The sequence below is a fragment of the Epinephelus moara genome, chromosome 7, assembly GCF_006386435.1.
Source record: "Epinephelus moara isolate mb chromosome 7, YSFRI_EMoa_1.0, whole genome shotgun sequence".
NCBI classification, from domain to species: Eukaryota; Metazoa; Chordata; class Actinopteri; order Perciformes; family Serranidae; genus Epinephelus; species Epinephelus moara.
In genome coordinates, this window is record NC_065512.1 from 6,974,494 (window position 1) to 6,997,865 (window position 23,372).

Sequence of the window (23,372 nt, forward strand, 5' to 3'; positions counted from 1 at the left end):
GTATCATCCGCATAACAATGGAAATTTATAGAGTGATTTCTAATGATGTTACCTAAAGGAAGCATATTATGTGATTATGTTTGCTGTTTACGAAGCCTGCTGACCCTGAACTCATCACCTGTTTGTTTCCTGTCCCCAGTGAAGCGACTGGAAGGTGTCTCCGAGCTGGACGAGTACTTAAAAAGTAAACTAGACGAGGGCGATGGTCACCCAGCAACCATTGCCGAGTACCTGCAGCGTAGCGACACCGCCATAATATACCCAGAAGCCCCGGAGGAGGTGACGCGACTGGGCACGCCTGAGGCCATCGGTCAGGACGAGAGCGAGCATGGTAACATATCCTATAATATATCCAGTACTGTGTAAAGGAAACTATATTAGATTTTGGAATTCTGAATTTTTATTGATTATTATTGAAAATAGGAATAAATTAATCCAACATGTAACTTTTTATGAGTAGTTTTTCTTGTGCTATTTTTTTTAAAAATAAATTATCCTTGATAACAAAATGTAATAAATATATGTAAAAAGATCAGACAATAGAAGACAATTCCCAAATAAATCAGATTTAATGTGAGTCAGTGAGTTTATTATTTCTATTAATTGTAAATAAAAAGTTGTGTTTTTGTTTGGTTTGTTTTCTTTTTTGTGAGCTTAAAGTTTAAACAATAGTTATTATCCATCAGCTTCTATCCCCTGATGTTTGACCTTTGACCTGTCTCTGTCTCCGGCTGCAGACCTGCTTTCCGGCACACCTGACGACTTCGCCCAGCTGCTCACCTGTCCTTACTGCGACCGCGGCTACAAGCGTCTGACGTCTCTGAAGGAACACATCAAATACCGCCACGAGAAGAACGAGGAGAGCTTCACCTGCCCGCTGTGCGCCGACACCTTCGGCCACCGCACGCAGCTGGAGCGTCACATGACCACGCACAAACCCGCTAGAGACCAGGTAAAAAATACACACCTGCACAAACCCTTCATTTCATCTCTGCATTTCCTCTGTAGTTCCTTGTAAGAGGAAACAGTCTGGTGTCAGCGTAGATGTTTGTTTCTGCTGATTTGACCCCTGTCTTGTACATTAGTTTAGAAACATTTATAAACATTCTGAGAGTTTGAACAGCTTGGATAAACAGCAAATATATTTGTAAGTGCTGGACATAAGACATGAAAAGAGGAGATATGATGCAGTATAAAGAAGACATATAAATAGGACTTAAAAATAACAAAATATAAGATAAAAAAGGATTATAGCTGCAACTTAAAATTAAAGTTTTCATGATATGTAGATACATTTAACCATTTTCTAAATTCATACATGAACCGTTTGGTGTATTAAATGTCAGATGAAATGTCCAACCAGCAGTTTAAAACCCTAAGATATTCAGTGTACTTTCATAGATGACTAAGAAAACCAGCAAAAATGTATATTTAGAATTCAGAGGAAAAAAATTTCTGACAGTTTTTCTTCAAAAAAAATGACTTTAAAGACAATGTTTTTCTGAACGACTGAATGTTTAAGCTTTAAAATGTAGCTAAAATAGAAATAAATTAGCTGCACAGGACCTTGGTCACTTGGTGACATCATTATGTTAATGTTGTGGTAAGAGATGCTGTTGTTTTGCATGTTTTATGAGCATGCAGAGGTAAAACAGAAGAGGACCAAGACCGGAGCCCTGAGGAACTCCAGAAGTCCTTTGGGTTCACTTAGAATAACGTAGGATTTAATCCAGTATGATGGCTTGGTGTCGATGAACTGAGTTGACTGACAGGGCATTAGTTAGTAACTATTTTAGATATTAATTAGATGTTTTGGTCACTTTTTTAGGCAAAAAAAATGTAAATGATTTAGGTTTTTTAACCCTCCGGGCTGCAGAATTGCTGCTTTTCATATAATAAGCAGTGAAAGTAAAGGTCAGTTAAAGTCCTAATTGTTATGGCTGGTAAACAAATGTAAAAAGTGTGTACAACATTCACACACACACTGAAACAGGTAGCTGCTCTTCAGCCGTCCCATTTCTACAATACTGTAGTTTCCTTTACATTTATAGATTCACAGAGCCGCTGGCATGGTGATAAATTTCAGTCTTATTAAATTTTATTTTATCATGTCTTTGTCTTGTGTTGTTTCTCCTGCATGTCTTCTAATTTTTCTGTCTCACAAACAGCCCTCACAAGTAAACTCCTGGTTTTCAAACAGAATTGTGTTTTTAAATTCTGTCCCACCCAGTCATCCCAGTCTGTCCGGTGACAGTCGTTTCTTCTTGTTTAATAAAAGCTGATGAGCTGGTTGGCAGCCCGTGTGTGGGATGTGCGAGCAGCATGTTGACTTCCTGGGGCCATCTGAGTTTGTAGATCAGCTGTTTGCTGGAACACAAAGTGGAACAGATGAGATTAGAAATGAGCAGTAATAAAGACACGTATACAGGCCTCAGTGTTGTGTTCAGGGCTGTAGTTCAGCAGTATGTTGGTACAGTTCAGGGTGTTAAATGGTGATCTAATAAATGTTTCCTGCACACGCCTGTTTGCTGCCCCTCATCATCCAAAACTCACATTAGAGTCGCTCACTAAGCTCTGAATCATTCAATTTACCAATTACACTGATCATAATGACATTTCCACAGTTAACCCGTCAGCTTCAGACCTCAGAGCACCGCCACCGTCACACATACCTGACCCCCCCCATCACCACTCTAACCAGCAGCAGATGGTCTTCTCCCTGCTGCTTTAAAAGATCATAATCCCCAAATGACTTTAAGTGCTTGTTTATTTGTGTACTTCCTGTGAGTTAAACTATTAAAGAGAGATGGTTTCTCACTCACCACTTACCACTGATCCATCACTAACCAATCAAATCTATTAAAATATAACCACAAAAACAAGTTAGATTTATTATTCTTTAATCCAGATATTTTATTGTTTGACTTTATTTCTGTTCCAACAGATTTTATAGACCCCTGTGAGTCTGTTTCTGTTGGTGCTGTGAAACACTGATAAAAGAAGATAAGATAGAACTTTATTTATCTCCAGGGGAATTACTGTGCACCAGTTTCAATACTGAGTTCGACTGCATACACATAGCGTGCAATACACATGGACTAAAATAACAGCAGAACAGCAAATGTATAGGAGATATAAAATACAATTTAAAGCGAATATAAAACTAAATATTCAACGGTTTATTTCAGAATATTAAAAAATAGCTAACAGTAAGGTTCAAAATATAAAAGCTAGTTTACAATAAAATAACCCCAGTTGCAAAAAATATAATAAATTGTGAAAAATAACATTTAAAATATATAAACTTGCTATAAATGTGGTTCAAAGTATAAAAACTAGCTAAAACTAAGGTGCAAAATATAAAAACTACCTAACAATAAGCTTCAGAATATAAAAACTATAGCTAACACTAAGGTGAAAAATATAAAAAATAACACTGAGGTTCAAAGTATAAAAACCAGCTAACATTGTGACTCAAAATATAAAAAACTAGCCAACAGTAGGGTTGGAAATATAAAAACTAGCTAACGGTAGGGTTGGAAATATAAAAACTAGCTAACGGTAAGGTCAAAAATATAAAAACGAGCTAACAAATAAAGTTTGAAATGTAGAAACTAGCTAACAGTGAGGTTCAACATATAAAAACTGGCTAACACGAAAGTGCAATGAAATTTATACAGTATACAATCAGAAACAGGTTACCAGTATGGACGATAAATATGGTATGGTTGGTTATAAATATGTTAGATCTTGGGAAGTTGGTGTAGGAGTTCATGGTTAATACAGAAAGTCTATGATTATGTCCATGATTTTTTCAAGTTGAAGTCACATTTAAAGACATTTGAGGAATTTTAAAAAGTCTTAAAGTGTAACTGTCATTTCAAAGACTGAGAACTGATCTAGAGTCTGGTAGATTCTCAAAATAATCATATGTTGTATCATATGTTTAGAAAATCTAACATGTATGGAAAAGTGTATCAGTGTTGTATTTCCAGTCATATAACTCTAGCATTGATATTTCCATTACCATATGACTTTCCCATCACAATAAACAAAGTAATGGAAAAGACATTTTGTCACTTAAAAAAAATCACATGATGTGTTAGCTTGCTAATGTCTGTTTTAGCATAGCATTAATGTACACAAAATATATGCTGTTTTTCTTGTACATTTAAAGGAAATGTGAGCTGTTTGGAAATAACAGCCAATTAACATAATCCTGATTTAACAAAAAACTGTACAGTGAGGTGGAAATAATAGTAAACTTAAAGGACAGGTGTTCTATTCATGAAAAAAGACAGAAAATACTGATGAATATTACAACACATGACACATTTAATAATAGAGGAGGTTTATGTGTCATTTGTATTTGAATATAACATAAGAAAAATACTAAATTCAAAATGAAGCAGGGTTGAATATCCAAAATCTGGTTCTGGGGTGAAGGAAATATTAAAACCACATTAAAGACCAGTTTTTATATAATTAAAACAATGACCTATCCATCATTTAATTTTTGTATGTTCCCTTTTTTGTCAACTAAGAATAGAAAAATAGGAAATGAGTTTTAGTTTTTTGTTTTTCTGTCAGGGACACAAAAACCATGGTAGTTAAGGAATCACCCAGATATACAGTAAATACACGAGCAGTATGAGTAAATGCAGCAGTTTCAGTAGGCAGTGCAGGCAATACTAATAATATCAAATATTAAATACATAATGATAAAATCAATGTAAGTATCAATTCAGAGATCTCTCTGTGTTTCATGTCTTAATTTCTAATTAATCAACAAATTCACTGTTTAAACGCTGCAATGTTTTAAATAAAACAGGTGGTGATGAATCAGCACTTTTGTTTTGTATTTCTTTTATTATACTTATCATAAAAAATAAACCAAACAAAACCGTTTTTATCCAGTGAAATAATTCATCTGAAACGCTCCCTCTCAGCGTCAACTTTTTACATCCACTGCAGTGTGCTGCTGGTGGTGTTGGTGGTGTTGGGGGGGACGTCTCCCTCCGACTGTGTTTGTTTATCTCTTTATTTGCATTTCAAATGTGGGACTGCAGCGAGCGACGTGTTACCTCTGAACAGAGTCGGCCCACACTGTTTCTCAGAATGTGTCTCAGATAAAAAGAGTTTAAGAATCTCTCTGTCGCTATCAGATCTGCTTCACTAAATACTATTAAATTCCCCCGTCAGCTTCTGTTCCACACTCGTAATCTGCTTCCCTCACTGACTCCCACTCGTCTCCATCACATGATAACTCTGCCTTTTGTTTTTACTGTCTGCAGCCGCCGCCACTGCTCAACGAAGGAGCTGGAAACCGCAAATTCAAATGCAGCGAGTGTGGAAAAGCCTTCAAATACAAACATCACCTGAAGGAGCATCTTCGTATTCACAGTGGTGAGTCGTTTTCCCCCCGAAACACTTGCCACTGCCTACAATTAATAATCTGGGCTGGATGACTCATGACCTGTTTCATGTCAGAGCAGTTCAGCCATGTGGACGACATCAAAGCTCAACACAAATAGAAACAAGTTTTCTTTGAATACATCTCACCATGACTGATTTTATCTTTTACATTTTCCTTTACAGCGTTGACACTAATCCTGAGCTCCTACATGAATGATTCACACTTACACATTTATGTCAAGTCACTGACAGGATTCACTGTGATGATGCTGCAGCTCAGAGACGTTCATACAGATCTGACTGACAGAAGACAAGTCGACTCAAAAGTGACAGAGTTTAGAAAAGTGAAATATGTGCATATATTAATTTAAAGGAGCACCATCTCTGTGAAACTCCCGTTAAATCTGATGATATTTTGTTGGCCTGCAACAGTAAACATGTCAGCTCAATAACAGACAGTAACTCATCTACATGCTTAAATTAAAGCAGAGTTACAATAATAATTCCCCCTTTTACAGTTGATTCCATTTTTACTATCAAATTCCGTGATTTTGTCTGTTTTCCACATCGCAGAAATCATAGGGCCTGAGAAAAACAAAATCCCGTCTAGTTGCAGTGAACTACAATGTCATTTGCTTTTTGAGCCTTTTAGGGTCCTGTAAATCTTAATCAAACTAAAGCGGAGGCTGATTTGTTAAAATAAAGCCTGACATTCAGTCATGGTCAAAGTAGTTTAAATTATCACAAGCTGCACAAACACCATGTTTATCTGCAAAAACAAATAACAAGTAGAAAAATTACCCATCTCTGACGGTGTCTTGAACTACAGGATAAACCTGTGTTTATCTGAAACTAAATAATAATCAATATTTTCTTTTGTGTTGCAGGTGAGAAGCCATACGAGTGCTCCAACTGCAAGAAGCGGTTCTCTCACTCCGGCTCCTACAGCTCCCACATCAGCAGCAAGAAATGCATCGGTCTGATCGCCGTCAACGGGCGAGTACGCAACGGAAACACCGGCAAGCCCGGCTCCTCCCCCAACTCCACGACCTCATCGCCTGGAAGCCCCACCCTCGCACAGCTCCGCCACAAACTGGAAAATGGGCGCCCGCTCGGCCCTCCAGACCAGCAGGGTCAGCTGGACATCAAAGCTGAGCCCATGGACTTCAACGAGTACCGGCTGCTGATGGCCTCTCAGCATGGGTTTGGGGGACCGGTCTACCTTAACGGCCGAGGGGGAAGCCCCCTGGGCATCCACAGCTCCTCTCAGAGCCCCCTCCAACATCTTGGAGGCTTGGGGCTGGACCTCCCCCTGCTAGGCTATTCAGGTTCTCTCGGGAACAACCTGAGCGAGGTGCAGAAGGTGCTTCAGATCGTGGACAATACGGTGTGCAGGCAGAAGATGGACGGGAACCCAGAGGAGATCTCAAAGCTCAGGGCTTACATGAAGGAATTGGGGGCCCAGATGGAGGAGCAGAGGCTGGCCCAGGCTGGCTTCCAGGTGGTGGGCCACGGCAGCCCCACAAAGAGCATCATCGACTACACGCTGGAGAAGGTCAACGAGGCCAAGAGTCTGATCGATGACTCCAAGAGGCAAGTGGATGTCAAGAAGGAGAAGCCAAACCACTCCATTGATCTCAGCAGTGAGGAGAAATGCCACGACGGTCAGAACCAGTTCCTGCCGTTCTCCTGCCAGTACTGCAAGGAGACCTTCCCCGGGCCCATCCCACTGCACCAACACGAACGCTACCTGTGCAAAATGAACGAGGAGATCAAAGCAGTCCTGCAGCCGGCCGAGTGCAGTCCTGCCGGACGCAGGGGGGCTGTACCCTCTGAGCTGTCCAGCACTGAGCGGGCCACCAGCCCCATCAACCCATTCAAGGACCACGTGTCAGTGCTCAAGGCCTACTTTGCCATGAACACTGAGCCCAACTCAGAGGAACTGCTCAAGATCTCAATTGCTGTAGGCCTTCCTCAAGAGTTCGTCAAGGAGTGGTTTGCCCAGTGGAAGAGCCAAAACCACCACGGAGGCAGTCTGAGCAAAAAATCGCCCCCTCCTGACCGTGGTGCACCGGATGTTAACCACAGCTTTAGCCGGTCACCGATGTCACTTCCTCCCTCAGATTTACACGGAGGCTTCACTAACGGTGATGCCGCCCACAGACTCACAAAGGCCAACAAGTTTACAGCCAACAGGCAGACAACAGGGGACAAACCACTAGACCCCTTGGACCACTTGAGGAGTGACACTCCATCACCCCTCAACCTTTCCTCTACTTCCTCCAAAAACTCTCAGAGTAGCTCTTACACTCCAAACAGCCTAGCTTCTGAGGACACCCACGGGGATATACCACTGGATCTGTCGCTGCCCAAACACATGGCGCAGAGGCTCCTGTCTGTGGGGGAGAAGCGACCCAGACCCAACGGTTTCATCATTGAGCGCAATGGCGAGGTGCTAGGACGAGACCAGGTGTCTGGGCCCCTAGACCTGGTCAACATCAAGAAGGAGGTCCTGGGCTCTGATGGTGGAGGGAACTCCGTCCACCAGCTGGAGAAAAGCACCAGTCCCATTTTTGGGATTAACCCCTTTGCTGGCAGCCCCGTCTACACCTCTCTGCCACCTCATGGAGCGTTTCCTCCACCCACCTTCATGTCTCCTGCCCAGGCCACCATCCCAGGCCTCAGGCCCTACCCAGGCCTTGACCCCATGAGCTTCCTGCCCCACATGGCCTACACCTACGCCACCGGGGCAGCCACGTTTGCTGAAATGCAGCAGAGGAGGAAGTACCAACGGAAACCAGGTTTCCAGGTAAAACCAGCAAAAGTTCAGATATTGTCAAAATACTCGTTGGGGCTTTCTGAAATAGTTCCAAAATTGACTCATGCGGGCGTGTCACATCGCAAAACCTCCATGGTTAGAGTTCTGTAGCTTCTGATCATATCACATGATCTTTTTCAGCAGGAGCTGCCCAATTATCAAGGAACTCTTTAAGATAAGATTTCTTTTTTAGGGGTTTATGTTCAGTGCCTTGGTTAGGCCAGGGTCCTCCATGAACAACTGTTGTCAAGGTTACCAGTCATCTTTCAGCCTTTTAGCTAACAGGCAAGAAGTCGGTCAGGTGCTCAGGACAGCGGACATTTGAATATTTATAATTCTACAAGAACTGGGCCACTTCTTCTGATGAGGAAGACAGTGTGATATGATCAAACGCTACAGATACAGAACAGCTGCTGTGGACTAGGGATGTCAACGGTTTACCATTAATTGGTTAAGTGCCAAGAATATTTTTCACCAGTTACGCATGTTGGTCTATTGGTTCATTTTGCTTCTCTTCAGTTTACTGCACTGTACACCACCTTGTCCCACCCACCCTGTGGTCTCCACTGCTAATGTTAGCCATAGCCACTCTGCAGCACACACCTACCTGGGTCTGGTGGGAGCTAGCTAGTGGTGATGGGAGTGGTGTGGTGGTAGTTAATGAGGTGGCTGTACTGCCATATAGATGGGTAGTTTACGGAGGGAGTGGGTATACTCACCTATATATCCCAATACCACCATGTTTCTGCAGCAACATCATCCCGACACCAGGATGGCGTTACCAGCAGTAATCACAAATGAGCTAGCTTGCTTCCACCTGACCTGGGTAGTATGCAGTGTAGAGAAACCAAGGCTAACATCAGCTAGCTAGTGTAGACTGGAGGGTGTAAAGTGGGCAGCTATCTGTCTGTCTGCAAAGACAACAGAATATAAAATGTCTCCTCCTCTAAATAGACAGAGCTTTGAAATGTGGTACTAAAGACTCACTGAGTCGGTGGAGTGCAGGAATTAAAGGAGAGGTCTCTTAGATTTCACATCATTTTGTGTTTTTCTATCTTAGAAATTAACTAGTTACTTAATGGTTAATGGTGTCAGACGAGGAAAAGCAAAATGAACCCAAACGGACGTCCCTGTTCTGAACAGAGGTGTGAGGTAATGTTGTTAATAAAGGTAGATTGAATTACATTGATGTTCTGATGATGAGAGCCACTTCCTTTTCGACAGAAACGCCTGTGAGTTGGTGTCACGATAAACCACTTCCTTCTGTTCACCTGGTTTCTGTCTATAAAATCCCAACACAACACCATGTGTCCCCCCTTTTCTAAGGGGACTTACCCAGGTTGGGCCTTTAAGCTCTGTCCAGACGTGGGATCATGGCGGCGGTGGGGGGGTGGGGGTGGCAGCAGAAGGTGTCAGGTGTTGGATTATTGAATGGCTGTGTGTTTGTGTCTCAGGGGGAGCTGCTGGATGGGACGGCGGACTATCTGTCAGGCCTGGACGACCTGACAGACAGCGATTCGCTGCTGTCCAGGAAGAAGATTAAGAAGACTGAAAGTGGTATGTACGCGTGTGACTTGTGCGACAAAACATTCCAGAAGACCAGTTCCCTCCTAAGACACAAATATGAGCACACAGGTATATATAACATTTGGACACTTCTTTTTTACCCCACCCCCGATGCTTTGTGCCCTCTCCCTTCATTTATTTTTTCATTCTCTCCTTTTATTTATCTATTTATCTGATCACGTAGCTCCCCCACTCGTAGTTTCTTTCTTCTTCTTCTTCTTCTTCTTCTCTGCTGTTTCTGTTTTGTTCTCTGTAAACCATGGCCTTTAACATGTTCCTTTCTTTTCAGCAGGGGGTAGGGATCATTTAATATGGAGAGGATTACATAAACATTCAGCGCCCCAAATATAAGAAGCATCTCATTCATACTGTGATGTGTTTGTGTAGAGAGGAGGAGGAGGAGGTGTGCATGTTTGCATGTGCATGCATGTGTGTGTGTGTGTGTGTGTGTGTGTGTGTGTGTGTGTGTGTGTGCAGATCAAAGGGAAATATTAATGAGTGCAGAGACGTGGTCCATTTTTACATTTATCAACTGGAAACAAACACTTTGTGATATTAATACACACCAGCAAACATCTCACAGGTCAACGATCTGACAACGGTTTTATAACGTATCATCATCATCATCATCATCATCATCATCGTCATCGTTGTCCTCACACTGTCCAGGTAACAAAACACAAAGCATCAGGAACTCAACTTTAAACATTAAAATATATGTTCTCACAGATCCTTAAAAAGTAAAAAAAAAAAAAAACCTAAAAATAATAAGGTCTTAAGTGTATTAAAACGTCTTAAATCATCTTTCAGAAGTCTATAAAATGCAAAGAAACAGGAAATAGGATTTTTTTAACCTTTTTTTTTACATTGCATTGTGATGTCTCATATTAATTAGTAACATCTCATTTTTAAATTATTTACAGAATACTTCTTAAGCTTTAACCACAAATTGTCCCTAACCTTTAGTAAGTTTCCTTCAGTTTTGGTCCGTGTATTCATTCATATTCTGTAACCCTTATCCTATTTGAGGTCACAGGAAGCTGGAGCCTATCCCAGCTGACACTGGGTGAGAGGCAGGGTTCACCCTGGACAGGTCACCAGACTATCACAGGGCTGACACATAGAGACAGACAACCATTCACCACCGTCACTGTTACTGGTCTTAAATTTCACTCAGAGTGGCTTTTAAAAAGTCTTAAAAGGTTAAATCTGACTCACCTTTAACTGTAGAAATCCTGAGCGTGCTTCTTTTATGTTTTTTTTATGGTGTTTTAATATAAATTACAAATGAATGGTCCTCTGACAGCATTTTGATGTTTTCTGTTGTGACCTGTGTCGGACACGAAACCCTCTGATGCATCTGAATCCAAAATCAATAAATGAGTAATCATCTCTGAGTACTTTTGAAAACATGAACACATCAGGCTGAAATTCAGAGGAACTTTGTAAAAAAAAAGATAGTTGTGAAAATTGGAAGTCAAATTTTGTAATAAAAAGAGAAAGTGGAATCAAACACCTGCACAGAGACTATAACTTTATTTACACAATATTTTAATCTCAAACACATCTTGCATTAGTCCAGAATGAAATATAAAGTCAAATGGATTTGGACCTGGGCTGTCCCAAATGCTTTGATGCTATGAGGCTACGATTGTTGCCATAGTAACTGACGTCCAAATCAGTATTCGAATGCTAAAATCAGTTTGTTTTTTAAAAATTAGTTTTTCAGGGCTTTTTGCCTTTAATGGACAGAGACAGGGTGAAATGGGGAGAGAGAGAGAGAGAGAGAGAGAGAGAGAGAGAGAGAGAGTGGGGGGATGACATGCAGAAAGGGTTGCAAGCCGGAGTCGGACCTGCGTCCGCTGCAGCGGTGATGATTCGCCTTTGTATATGGGCCGCCGGCACTATCCACTACACTACCGACGCCCCTAAAATCAGTTTTTTATAAACTGACGTTTGGTACAAATCAAAGTTCTTACCTGAGTATTCATCTTCAAAGAGCTCCTGTCCCGTTCCTTCATATTTCTGTATTTTGTATTAAGATAATAATGAAAAGAATGTTTGTTCATATTAGAGCTGCACATTTATGTAAAACAACTAATTATATTCAACAAATGATACAGTGAAGCATAACTCCCAAGGCCCTGATCATACAGGAAGTGTTTTGCAGGTTGAAAATTGTTGCAAATCGTGAGGCGCACCGCACTGCCTTTTTACCACACTGCGCCTTTTTATTGTTGCCAAGCAACCATCCCATCAACGCTGCACCCTAACGTTCCTGTGTAATCAATCTACCGTTTTTTTGGGGGGTTTTTTTTCACAGTAATTAGTATCGAGTTCCTGACATGTTGAGGCAGAGGGTACTGTCTGTAGCTCTGGTTGAGGGTGAGAGGCTGTCAGCAGATAAACAGAGATCTGTGTGGGTACATGAGACCCTAAAAAAGAGGCTGGATCATGGGGAGTACCACCAGTTGGTCCAGGAGCTTCTCCTCCATCGTGGACATTTACAGGCATATTTTAGGATGACTCAGGGCCAGTTTGACAACCTGCTGTCTATCATCGAGCCTAACATAGTAAAAATGTCATTTACCAACTGTAAACTTGTTGCCACGACCACCACAGAAGGCCCGCCTCTCAAATCCTCCGATCGGACAATGGGGGAAAAGATATGACATGGGGAACTTTCCCGCTTTGAGCTGAAGTTGTTTCAGCTCAAACTCAACTTCATTTGCCCCCTCAGTGCGGTTCGTTTGGGCAGGTGTGAACACAGCAGTCACACTCAGGTGTGCACCAAAACAACCAGACCGAGACCTTCTTGAAGAGGTGGTCTCAGTCTGGTTACAAAGGAACTCTGGTGCGGTTGGTTTGTGGTGAGAAGGTGTTCCGACCTGGATGTGAAGCAACTGCAGTCACATGACACATTGTTTGGGTTAAACATGAGCATGTTACAGTCCTGGAGGATTATTAATGTGCACCTCCTCCTGTACTGCCTTAATATGCACATTCAGCACATCCAATGCATCAAAACATTGTTTTCTAGTTGGAGCCGCGCCTCGTTTTCAAACTGTATGGTTTGACTAAAATGAACAATGACAGCAATATAGTCCACGATGAGCAGCGCTAAAATCAACCTGCGTAGTTGTCCCTCCATTGTGACATTAGAAAGTGTCACATTTATCTTGCAAGTGTACTCTTCTTCAACGTTTGCTTTACTTCCTGGATTTTTCCCACATGGAAATTCTGACCAATCAAGAGCAGCTTTCTCACACAAGGCATTTGATCTGGTCCTCTTGTAAATGCTGCCGTGAGAACACAAACCAACTCTAGGCAATTATACAACTTTGGAACAACAGGAGTCCCTGATTCAGACCAAAGGAGACGACTCTAGGGCTGAAAGCAGTGTTAGTGTGTGTTAGGTCGTTACTGTTGTTTTTGTTGTGATGTCTTTTGGAAACAAAACTTTCTGATGCGTGCGGACACCAGTCACTTTAATCTGATCTTTGGAAACAGAATTTTTTGAATGAAGTTTGGTCGAGACGACACGGCGACGCTCTCACCTGAGAACCATCCTGTGTTCAGAGCTCTGACCTGTTCTACCTTCGTCTCTTTCACTCTGTTGCATCATCCTTCGTTCACCCCCCCCTCCCCCCCCCCCCCCCCCGTCACTCAGAGCAAGAATCCACCGTCTCGGTTATTTTTGCCACACCATGTGTGTGCGTGTGTGCGTGCGTGTGTGTCAGTGTGTGTGTGTGTGTGTGTTAAAGTATGCCAGCGATGGTGCATGTTTCAGCCGTTCCAAGTCTATTTGTGGCTACGATCTGCCTGTATGTGTGTTTGTGAGGAGCTGTGTACATGCACGGTTTCAGTGTGTGTGTGTGTGTGTGTGTGTGTGTTGGCATTGTCAGGGTGAAGCAGTGTTTTGGTGCATGTGTGCGTGGGACGTGTGTTTGGACGGCGTTCAGCCTGTCGGTTGGCAGCAGCCTGAAGCTTCCTGTTCAGAGTCAGATGGAAGAAATTTACACTCGTACGGAGTCGTAGTAAATCCACCAGTGTGTGTGTGTGTGTGTGTGTGTGTGTGTGTCAGTAGGAAGAGGAGGAGGCGGTGGTGTTACGGCTGTGAAGGATCCCTGCTCCTCTTCAGGTTTAAATCTGGTGCTGTGATGTCACCGCGGGCTGTCGCAGGTTCACGTTGCCTCGCGGCGTCCTAGGCATCTCGTCTCGCTTCGCCGTCGTCACAGCAACAGACGGACACAGAGAGTCAGCGGTAGTGTTATTTTAAAGCCGAGGGGAGAGAGGACGTGTTCGGTCTGAAACAGCTTCACATTCATCTCGTCACGTTTCATCTGCTCTGAGACAGTCGACCAATCAGGCGTCTCTCAACAGAAGAACAGCCAATCAGCTGAGAGACGTCCTCTTATGTAGTTTAAAATGTCAATTTCAGTTAGTTCAGTTTTATGAATTCTGACTTTAAGATTTTTGATTAAACTTTCAACAACTTTATTTGTAACCTATATTTTAAACTTTATTGTCTTTTTTAACCCTTTAAAAACCGATGTCCCGCAGACGACCTCAAATAAAAACCGTACCATTCATTCTTTTTGCTGCAGAAAGCTTCTGTCATCACGTCATTACCGTACATTACTGTACTTAACATGCCGTAGCTACACTGGTATACTGTAGAACTTCAGTTAGTAGCCCGGGCTATTATTTGCTTAAATCACTGAACTCAACAGGCCTATACTTGAGACAGGCCTTTAATTCCTTTTAAACAAAACTGTTTCTCAGAAGAGATCAGGAGATACAATCAAATTGTTAATTTGAACCAATGTGAATAATAGGCTTCGAATAACATATCGATTATTAATTATTTATTTGGTCTAGCCCCGACAGACATGCATCACAGAGAGAGGGTGAATTACGATACTAGTTTTATGGCACTCAAGGATTACGGCTGGTGGCACACCGACACAACACCACTTTATACTGTTAAAACAATAACTCAATAACATAACTCGGATTAATTTTTATGAAAAACCCTTTTGATTCTTTTGAGAACCCTTACGGACTAAAAGAATATGAATTACTTACTGGGTAATTTAGGAACTGACACATATTCTGACTTTATGACAGCTTCAGAAGTAACGTTATTTGGCCTGTTCGTAAAAAAAAAAAAAAAAAAAAATCTTATTTCAAACAGTTTGTGTCTTTTTTTTTTTTTTTTTGGGTTTGTTTTTTGTCACAGTGGTAAAGCTGAATGACGTATGGTCTTCTCTGGTTCTTGTGGTTCCAGTACGATTGTCCTTGAAAACACTTCTATTTTATATATCTGTGTATTTTGCCAGATATTTAAAACTCTGTTGTTTTAAAAATGGGCCTAGTGAGTGACCCCAACCCGGGGAACCTACTGGTTGTTACTAGTTGTGAATCGTTAAAAGTGTGGTAACTGTACTTATTGTTACTGTAATTTGAAGCATTCTCTGGCATAAGAATTTCCTCCAGGATAAATAAAGTTCTATTGAATTGAATTGAAATTGTGGAGAATCTAACAGAGCTAAAAATGTGTAGCATCTCCACACTGACCAGAGTTTTAACATTTATATTTGTAAGTGTGATTTAGACAGCTAGCTAACATTAGCTCATGTGAGATTCCAGCAACCTGGTTTTGTCCATCCCTTCTATCGAGGGCAACCAGACCAGGCCTCTGTTTGAGACGGGCCTTAATTAGTCGAAATGTGTTGCCACACTGGGCGAGCAAAAGGGACTGGGCATTAATTTAGGTTTTATGTATTAATAATTTATTCAGTATTAAGAATTCTTTTGTTAATGTTTTTATATTTAAAAATCTTTTTGATCAATGTGTTTTTTGGTTTTATTTTGTAAAATTTAATTAATTTTTTTTTATGACACTTTTTCAATATTTTAATCAATTATTATGATTTATTCATTTGCAGAACCTTTCAGCTCAGGTTGTACAGATTTTAGGGATATATATAGCATCCAGGAAATGACATCACAGTAAGCCAAAAACCAATGTTAGCCCCGTGTTCCCCACCTGCAGCAGTTTGTTTCAACTTTTAAAAACAACTTCATTAATATGTCATTTACTACATCAGCAGGACGGCTCATAAACATCAAAGATAAAAATTAGAACATGAAATAAACACAAAGGCTCAGTGTTTAGTGGTGACCTTTAATTATTTTACTGGGTGTGTTGGTTGTTGACGTTCTAGGACGCCGTATCAAGTTCTGCCTGTTACATGCATTCTCTTCTTTCAAAATACATAATACACTTCTGTTTTCACAGGAAATGTACAGTTTGCATACAGTCACTTTCAAAATAAAAGCACTACATCAGAACAACAACGTGATTGTAAGATACAAAACTAACAGAAAATGTCTTGTGAAAGTTTTTCTTTTTTCAGTCTTTTAAACTTTTAAATGTCTCATTTTGTTGAACCAAAAACCCGAAACCCAAATATTCAGTTTACAGTCACAGAAAATAAAGAATTAAAAAAGAAACAAGGGAACGTTTGGTTTGAAAAACTTAAAGGAGAGAGGTCAGGTAAACGTGACCCTGGTGCGACCTGCTCTGTGTGTGTTTGCTGCCTGATGTTTCCTCCTGATGCTGCTCGTCTCTCTGCTGTGTGTTGTGTCTCCTGTCCGTCCTGCGGCGTCCTCCTGACTCTTGTCCTCCTGTGTGTTGTGTCTCCGCAGGGAAGCGTCCTCACCAGTGTCAGATCTGTAAGAAGGCCTTCAAACACAAACACCATCTCATCGAGCACTCGCGCCTGCACTCCGGAGAGAAACCATACCAGTGCGACAAGTGCGGCAAACGCTTCTCTCACTCGGGCTCATACTCGCAGCACATGAACCACCGCTACTCCTACTGCAAGAGGGAGGCCGAGGAGCGCGAGGCGGCCGAGAGGGAGGCCAGGGACAAGGGTGGAGGAGGAGGAGGAGGGGGAGGAGGCCTGGAGCCCACCGAGCTGCTGATGAGGAGGGCCTACCTGCAGGGGCTGGGGCCGCTCGGGTACTCGGACCCTGAGGACCAGCAGGATGACGGCGGTGGCAGCGGCACAATCCTGAGGGACGGCAGCGAGGGAGGACGAGAGGAGAGGGAAGTGGACAACAAGACGTACGAGGAGGTGACAGACAGACAGGACGCAAGTTTCAGGGAAGGAGAGGAGGAAGAGGAGGAGGAAGAGGAGGAGGAAGGCGACAGCAGGAGCCAGATGGACTCGACGAGGGATGACGAGGGCAAAGACACGACGCAGCTGATGGACGAGAGTTCACGAGAAGGGAAGACAGACGGCAAGTCGGACCAGGAGGACTGATCCAGAAAAAAAAAGAAAAGCTTTGGAACATTTGTCACGTTGGCTTCGATTCCTCCTGTTTCACAAACTACATGCTTTTATTTTGAAGGGACTGTACACAGACGATTCAGGGCGCTCCAGAGGAAGTTTTATTTTATTGAGCCCAGATTAATATTTGATTTTAACTCTGTGAGATTTATTTTAACAAATCAATAGTGACATAAATAAATCAGGAGTTTAACAGTCCTGTTGTTCAGGACGGACGTCAACTGGGACCGAACGTCTCAGAGACGACTTTGACTTCATTTTAACAGGAAACAGAAACACAGTGAGATTTTAGATCATCAGGTTCTATCTGTTCTGTCCAAACATGTTCTTTAATAAGTGATCAGATCTTAGTGCAGGTTCATTTTAACTGTTATGGTCTTAAAATTAAACAGGTCAGTTCTTTGTGTTGTGTTCACACCGAGTGTAAAAATAAAACAGTTTGCACAAGTGAATTACCTGTAAAGTCAATGTGAAGACGATTAGAAGCAAATTCCCGCTGTGCAGCATGATTGATGCAATGGAAGCAACACAGTTAACGCGAAGTACGCGAATTAAGCGGTATGAATGATGTGAGTAGCGCAATTTTGCATCATATGCTTATTCGCAGGAGTTGAAAAAACTGCACTTAAGCGACCAATTTGCACTACGGTAGCCAATAAGCATTAAGATCCTCCAAGGACGTACGAAGCTCAGGACGTACCAGCGGAAGTTCATTTATCGATTCAGCGGTTCCACATGCATATGATGCAAGTTATTCACACATATGAAGCCAATTAACACAAAGTATTCTAGCAAATAGCTAGCAAAGTCACAAAAAAATCGCACTGCGTTTGGTGTGAACACATTAGTCACTCTGCTGCTCTGCGAAGTCTTAGTTCAAAACATTATGAAATGTTAAATGTTAAAATCCGATTTAAAACGTTAGCTACCAGGCTACACAGCCTGCCTGCTAATATTAATGTTGTTATAAGTAACTGAAGTCACTGTGAAGACTATAGAGATAATAAATCATGTCCACTTATTGAATCTGTAAGAATTTAGTATATATTTAGATATATTCGGGTTACTAGCTGTTAGCCTTTAAACAGTTCTGATGCTAACACAATGCTAACTGGGTCTGTTTACACAGTGATGAAGACATTCAGAGCTCAGGCGGCTACTTGTTCATCGTTGTCCCTCCTCACTCACTTATTATCTTATAATGATATGAAACTAAATGTCAGGGGAGTGAACAGAGCACAGATTAGCTGCTGTGACTGATTAGCACTAGGATGTTCCCAGCTGGCTGATGAGTTAGCGATTAGCTCTGCAGCTACAGTAGCTCACAAACCAGCCCTGTGAGTCATCACTACATCTGTTCATCTAGCTATATATATTACTGATAGCTGTTCAGATAGAACCTGATAATTTAAGTGTTAGGAAATGTTTCATATTAAGTTCAGCTCCAGTTTAGGCTTTAGTCACATTATAAATCGGCTCAAAACATTAATAACATTAATAATTAAAAAGTGAAACACGTGCTACAGCTCCTCTCTGCACCCAGAATAATTTGTGTACAGTCCCTGACACGATGACCGCCAACATCTCCGTCATGAAGCTGGGTGGGATTGTTTAAAAATCCACATTATGCAAAAAATAAAAGATAAAATAAAAGAAGTAATAATGATTATCATTATAACGAAGTGAAGCTGTGTTTAATGTACAGTATTATAAAGGCCTAAAAGCTGTGTGGTGCTACAATGTTCTTAACTTCCTGTGTCTCGTCGTGTTCGAAACCCCACATCAGGAAATTGCACTCGACTCCCCGAATCACTACAAAATAAAATTTTAAAAAAGTGAATATTAAAAAAAAAAAAGAGGGAAAAAAGTCTCGAACACGCGGTCACTTCCTGTCAGTGTTATTGTTGTATTTTTTGTCTCCTTTTACTGTGACGTTTTTTTTATTATTTTTATCCTGTTTTATTATTTTTGCCAACTAACCACACGATTTTGGGCCTCCTGATTTTTTTTTTCTTTACGTGAAGGAACATTTAAACCTGTGTGATTTTCAAAATAAAATGTGGACGTGAGTCTTAAAGAGGAAGAGGAAGGAGCGTCATATGAAAGGGCTCCGTGTTAAAAAGATAAAAAAGGACAGAGCCTTTTTTTGTGTGTTGAATTTTTTCTCCAGAGAAAGCCTTATTATGCAAACCTGTTCACCTGTGCGTTTCTGCAAAGTGCCATCCCTGTACAGTGTTCTTCATCATCACCTGTGTCCTCTCTGCTTCACTGTTCGTTACATCCTGCTTTGACTCGTCAGTATTAGCGTAGATAGATGGCAGTTTGTTAGTTTACATATGTTTGTGCAATTCCCTGTATTTTTTTGTTCCATGACAGTATTTCTTGTCAGTATTACTTTTTGTTTTTGTTGAATTTTCCAACATAAATTTCTTTTTTTTTTCTTTTTGTTTTTATTTGAGAATTTACCATTTTATTTATGTGACTCATTTTATATTTCCTAATTTTATTTATTTCATACTGTAGTGTACAGTATTAGAGTTCCTCACATTAAATAGATATATTTTAGTAAAAATGATTCTGTCATTGATTATTGGAGCAAAAATGATGAACAGAGAGCGTCTGTGGTATTTGGAACATTTAAATTTATTTGTTTCATGTTTTTTCTTTGATTTCCTTTGAAACTACTGGAAATTCTAAATTTGGGGAACTTTTGATACGATGATTATTGTGAAAACACTGTATTTTTGAGAGTTAAAAAAAATCCACTTTATTCATCCCACTGAAGAGGTGACGAAGGACTGATGATGATGATGATGATCGTGGTGTCGATGAAGGAATTCCTGAAATGTCTGAAGTATTATTACTGAATTTTGAGTTTCTCTTGGAAATGACCATGCTCGAATAAATGTAGCCAAATTAAATTTTAATAAAACTGTGTTATTCTTCTTGTAGCTCCGTCTGTTTCATTCCCACACACACACACACACACACACAGACGCTGAGTGATGATGATGATGATGATGGCGTCTGTTTTTAGCGTCCTCATGTTACCACCACATTTCTCTTCGCTCACATCATCAGGACCAACTTCACTTTGTATCGACTCACATTTCTCCGTCTTTTTGTCAGTGATTTTTATTTAGCATCATCAGACACTGAAACATGTCGGTGTCTGAACACGTCCTGAGTCAGCGGTGCAACAGATGTTCAGCCTCCTACAATCAGAGCACTGAAAACATGACATCATGACACACGGCACTTGATTTTTGTATTTACATTAATATGTGTAGCTTTAATCTGAATCAGTTTGTCGTCAGCAGCAGTTTCAGGTTCAGTGTGTGTGACATGTAGACGAGACGAGCTGCAGATCCACCCACCAACCCTCATCATAGTGATGATGCATGTCTGACAGTTGTATTTTAGTATATTACTGATAGTAACATTCAAAAAATGGAAAATTGCACCACTTTTTTTTACGTGTGTAGGTTTTTTTCAGGGGGGCAGATGATGAAATTTTTAGATTAATATGAAAAATGTTATGGCAAATTAACAAATAGGTAAAATCTCACAATGATTTTTTACCACTGCTCTTCTTTATTATTAATACATGTCTGTCTGCTGATCGTAGGCGACTGTTTGTAGGGTAGAGCCCAAGATTCTGATGAAAGAAGTATCTGATACGAATAATGTACTTTTTATGAGTATCATCTGAGTAAACTGTTCATCTCTGTGTGATCTGAAGCTCAATACTGAGACTGTTCTGTTAGTAGTTTTGTAATAGATAATAAAAGTAGCAACGTCTGATCAGCCCACATCTACCATGCAGAGGATTGTGGGTCAGAACAGCCAGAAAAGCATGCTGACTTACAGACTGCAAAATATGGACGGGATGTAGCAGACCATCCTGGTATTTTTGGCCCATTGCATTTGACTTAACTTTACTATGTATTGGGACATGCTAAATCTTTTTCTGGTGTATTATATAGTGAGGTAGTGTGGGTATTGAACCGCACAGTCGATAACAACTTCTGGTTTAGCCCCATCCATTTCTGATTTAAACACACAACAGAAATAAAACTGATAATCCATCATTAGAACTATTAGTACCAATATTATTACATTATATTACAAGCTGCACCACTGGTATAAAAGGATTTACACCTCCGGTGTCCTGATGGGCCTTTAAACATCAGATATATTTGATTTAAAGAGAAGAAGTAAGGAGCCAATCAGAAGCGGAGGGGGGCGGGTCTTACAGCCCTGCTCCCATCAGGCTCGGCTCATCAGGCGACGTGATGACGTCGCAGCGTGTACGTCTGCTGTCAGTTGGCGCCGGGCGGAAGATGCAGTCAGAGGTGAGTGTCACGCTGCTGTCAATGAACTGATGGTGTGAGTGAGCTCGTGCAGCCGTTTGTCCCCCGCTGAGGACTCGGTGCACCGGAGTCCCTCTGGAGACAGACGGGACAGAGCTCCGGTGCACCGGGAGGACGGTACCGGCCGTCAGCGGGGGTTACGTGGGTGTTTTGAGCGGGAAGAGGAGAGCTAGTTAGCTGTTAGCATTCCTGCCTGCTGTGTGTTTGGCTAACAGAGCTAATAGAACTATTAAGGCTAACAGCTAATAGTAACTACACTCTGCAGTATTTGTACCTGTATTAAAATAATGTAACTACACTTTACGGTATTTATACTTCTATTAAAGTACTGTAACTACGCTTTACAGTATTTATACTTCTATTAGAGTACTGTAACTACACTTCACAGTATTTATACCTCTATTAGATTACTGTAACTACACTTTACAGTATTTATACCTCTATTAAAGTACTGTAACTACACTTCACAGTATTTATACTTCTATTAGAGTACTGGAACTACACTTCACAGTATTTATACCTCTATTAAAGTATTGTAACTACACTTCACAGTATTTATACCTCTATTAAAGTACTGTAACTACACTTTACAGTATTTATACTTCTATTAAAGTACTGGAACTACGCTTTACAGTATTTATACTTCTATTAACGTACTGGAACTACACTTCACGGTATTTATACCTCTATTAGATTACTGTAACTACACCTCAGTATTTATACCTCTATTAAAGTACTGTAACTACACCTCAGTATTTATACCTCTATTAAAGTATTGTAACTACACTTCACAGTATTTATACCTCTATTAAAGTATTGTAACTACACTTCACGGTATTTATACCTCTATTAGATTACTGTAACTACACCTCAGTATTTATACCTCTATTAAAGTACTGTAACTACACCTCAGTATTTATACCTCTATTAAAGTACTGTAACTACACTTCACAGTAGTGCTTTTACTGCAGTTGAGTAGACTTTCGAGTTAAATGTACATGAGTAGATAAAGGTGGTTTTATTTGTAGTGATACAGTAAAACATATATATTCTTGTTGATGTAAAATACAGTAGAAACAAAATACAGTAAAAGACTGTAAATATTAAACAGTAATAAACTCAAACCACTGATGTGTAAGTAAAAGCATCAGTCAGTAAAGTGAAGAGCAGGAACATGAAGTTAGCTTTTCAAAGCAAAGGTGCAGATCTCTGTACTCTGGAGGTAAATACTGTGTGGTAGTATTGCAGTATATTTGCGAGACAGAAAATGAGTCATGTTTTAAATTGAAACTGGTCATTATGAAGCAGATTTCTAAGATTTTTCTGTCGTGGTTTCAGTAACTCATATCAGCAGCAGATCTGAGTTTTAATCTGAGGATCTGTAAATAATCTGAATCATGAAAGCTTCAGTTACTGTAGACAGTTTAACACCTTTTATTTAAAACAGATCGAATATATGAACTCTGTCTCTCACTGTGTGCTGATACTGGTTTAGTGAAACTTCTGAAGTTAGTTTTGACTTGGTGATGAATCATTTTTATTGTGACAATGAATACCTGTAGAACCATAAATCAGAATTTCTTCTAGGGCTGCCTTTGACTAAGAATTTTCCTAGTTGAGCAATAGTCGTCATTTAGAGCCATTAGTGGACTAGTCTCCCGCATGTTTACGATATTAATGTAATTATTAAATGATGTATTTTGGTGGTTTGAGTTGAAGGTGTGAGAAAGAATAGTATCAGTAACATTGTTAACACTGTGCTACATTACAGAGAAATACAAACCGTACTAATGAACCTTCATTAATATAGGCCTATATTTTATCTACAAGTGCACGTCA

The 23,372-nt window shown here is 40.7% G+C and overlaps 2 protein-coding genes across 4 annotated transcripts in view; both read left to right on the top strand.

The window, feature by feature from the left end:
• Positions 1–20,111, top strand: part of zeb2a (zinc finger E-box binding homeobox 2a) — a 66,577-nt gene extending 46,466 nt beyond the window's left edge. For 2 of the 3 annotated variants that reach the window (XM_050049178.1, XM_050049179.1), the window contains 6 exons: positions 140–331; positions 738–952; positions 5,295–5,406; positions 6,303–8,224; positions 9,688–9,868; positions 16,514–20,111. In XM_050049178.1, the coding sequence (XP_049905135.1) occupies positions 140–331; positions 738–952; positions 5,295–5,406; positions 6,303–8,224; positions 9,688–9,868; positions 16,514–17,133 (3,242 nt within the window). In that variant the 3' untranslated portion in view covers positions 17,134–20,111. The remainder of the gene's footprint in view (positions 1–139; positions 332–737; positions 953–5,294; positions 5,407–6,302; positions 8,225–9,687; positions 9,869–16,513) is intronic. The other variant, XM_050049180.1, reaches the window with a different exon arrangement.
• A 1,379-nt stretch (positions 20,112–21,490) lies between these two features.
• The window catches only part of gtdc1 (glycosyltransferase-like domain containing 1), a 42,918-nt gene continuing 41,036 nt past the window's right edge, over positions 21,491–23,372 (top strand). The window contains exon 1 of the mRNA XM_050049219.1: positions 21,491–21,515. Coding sequence (XP_049905176.1) covers positions 21,504–21,515 — 12 coding nt within the window. The 5' untranslated portion in view covers positions 21,491–21,503. The remainder of the gene's footprint in view (positions 21,516–23,372) is intronic.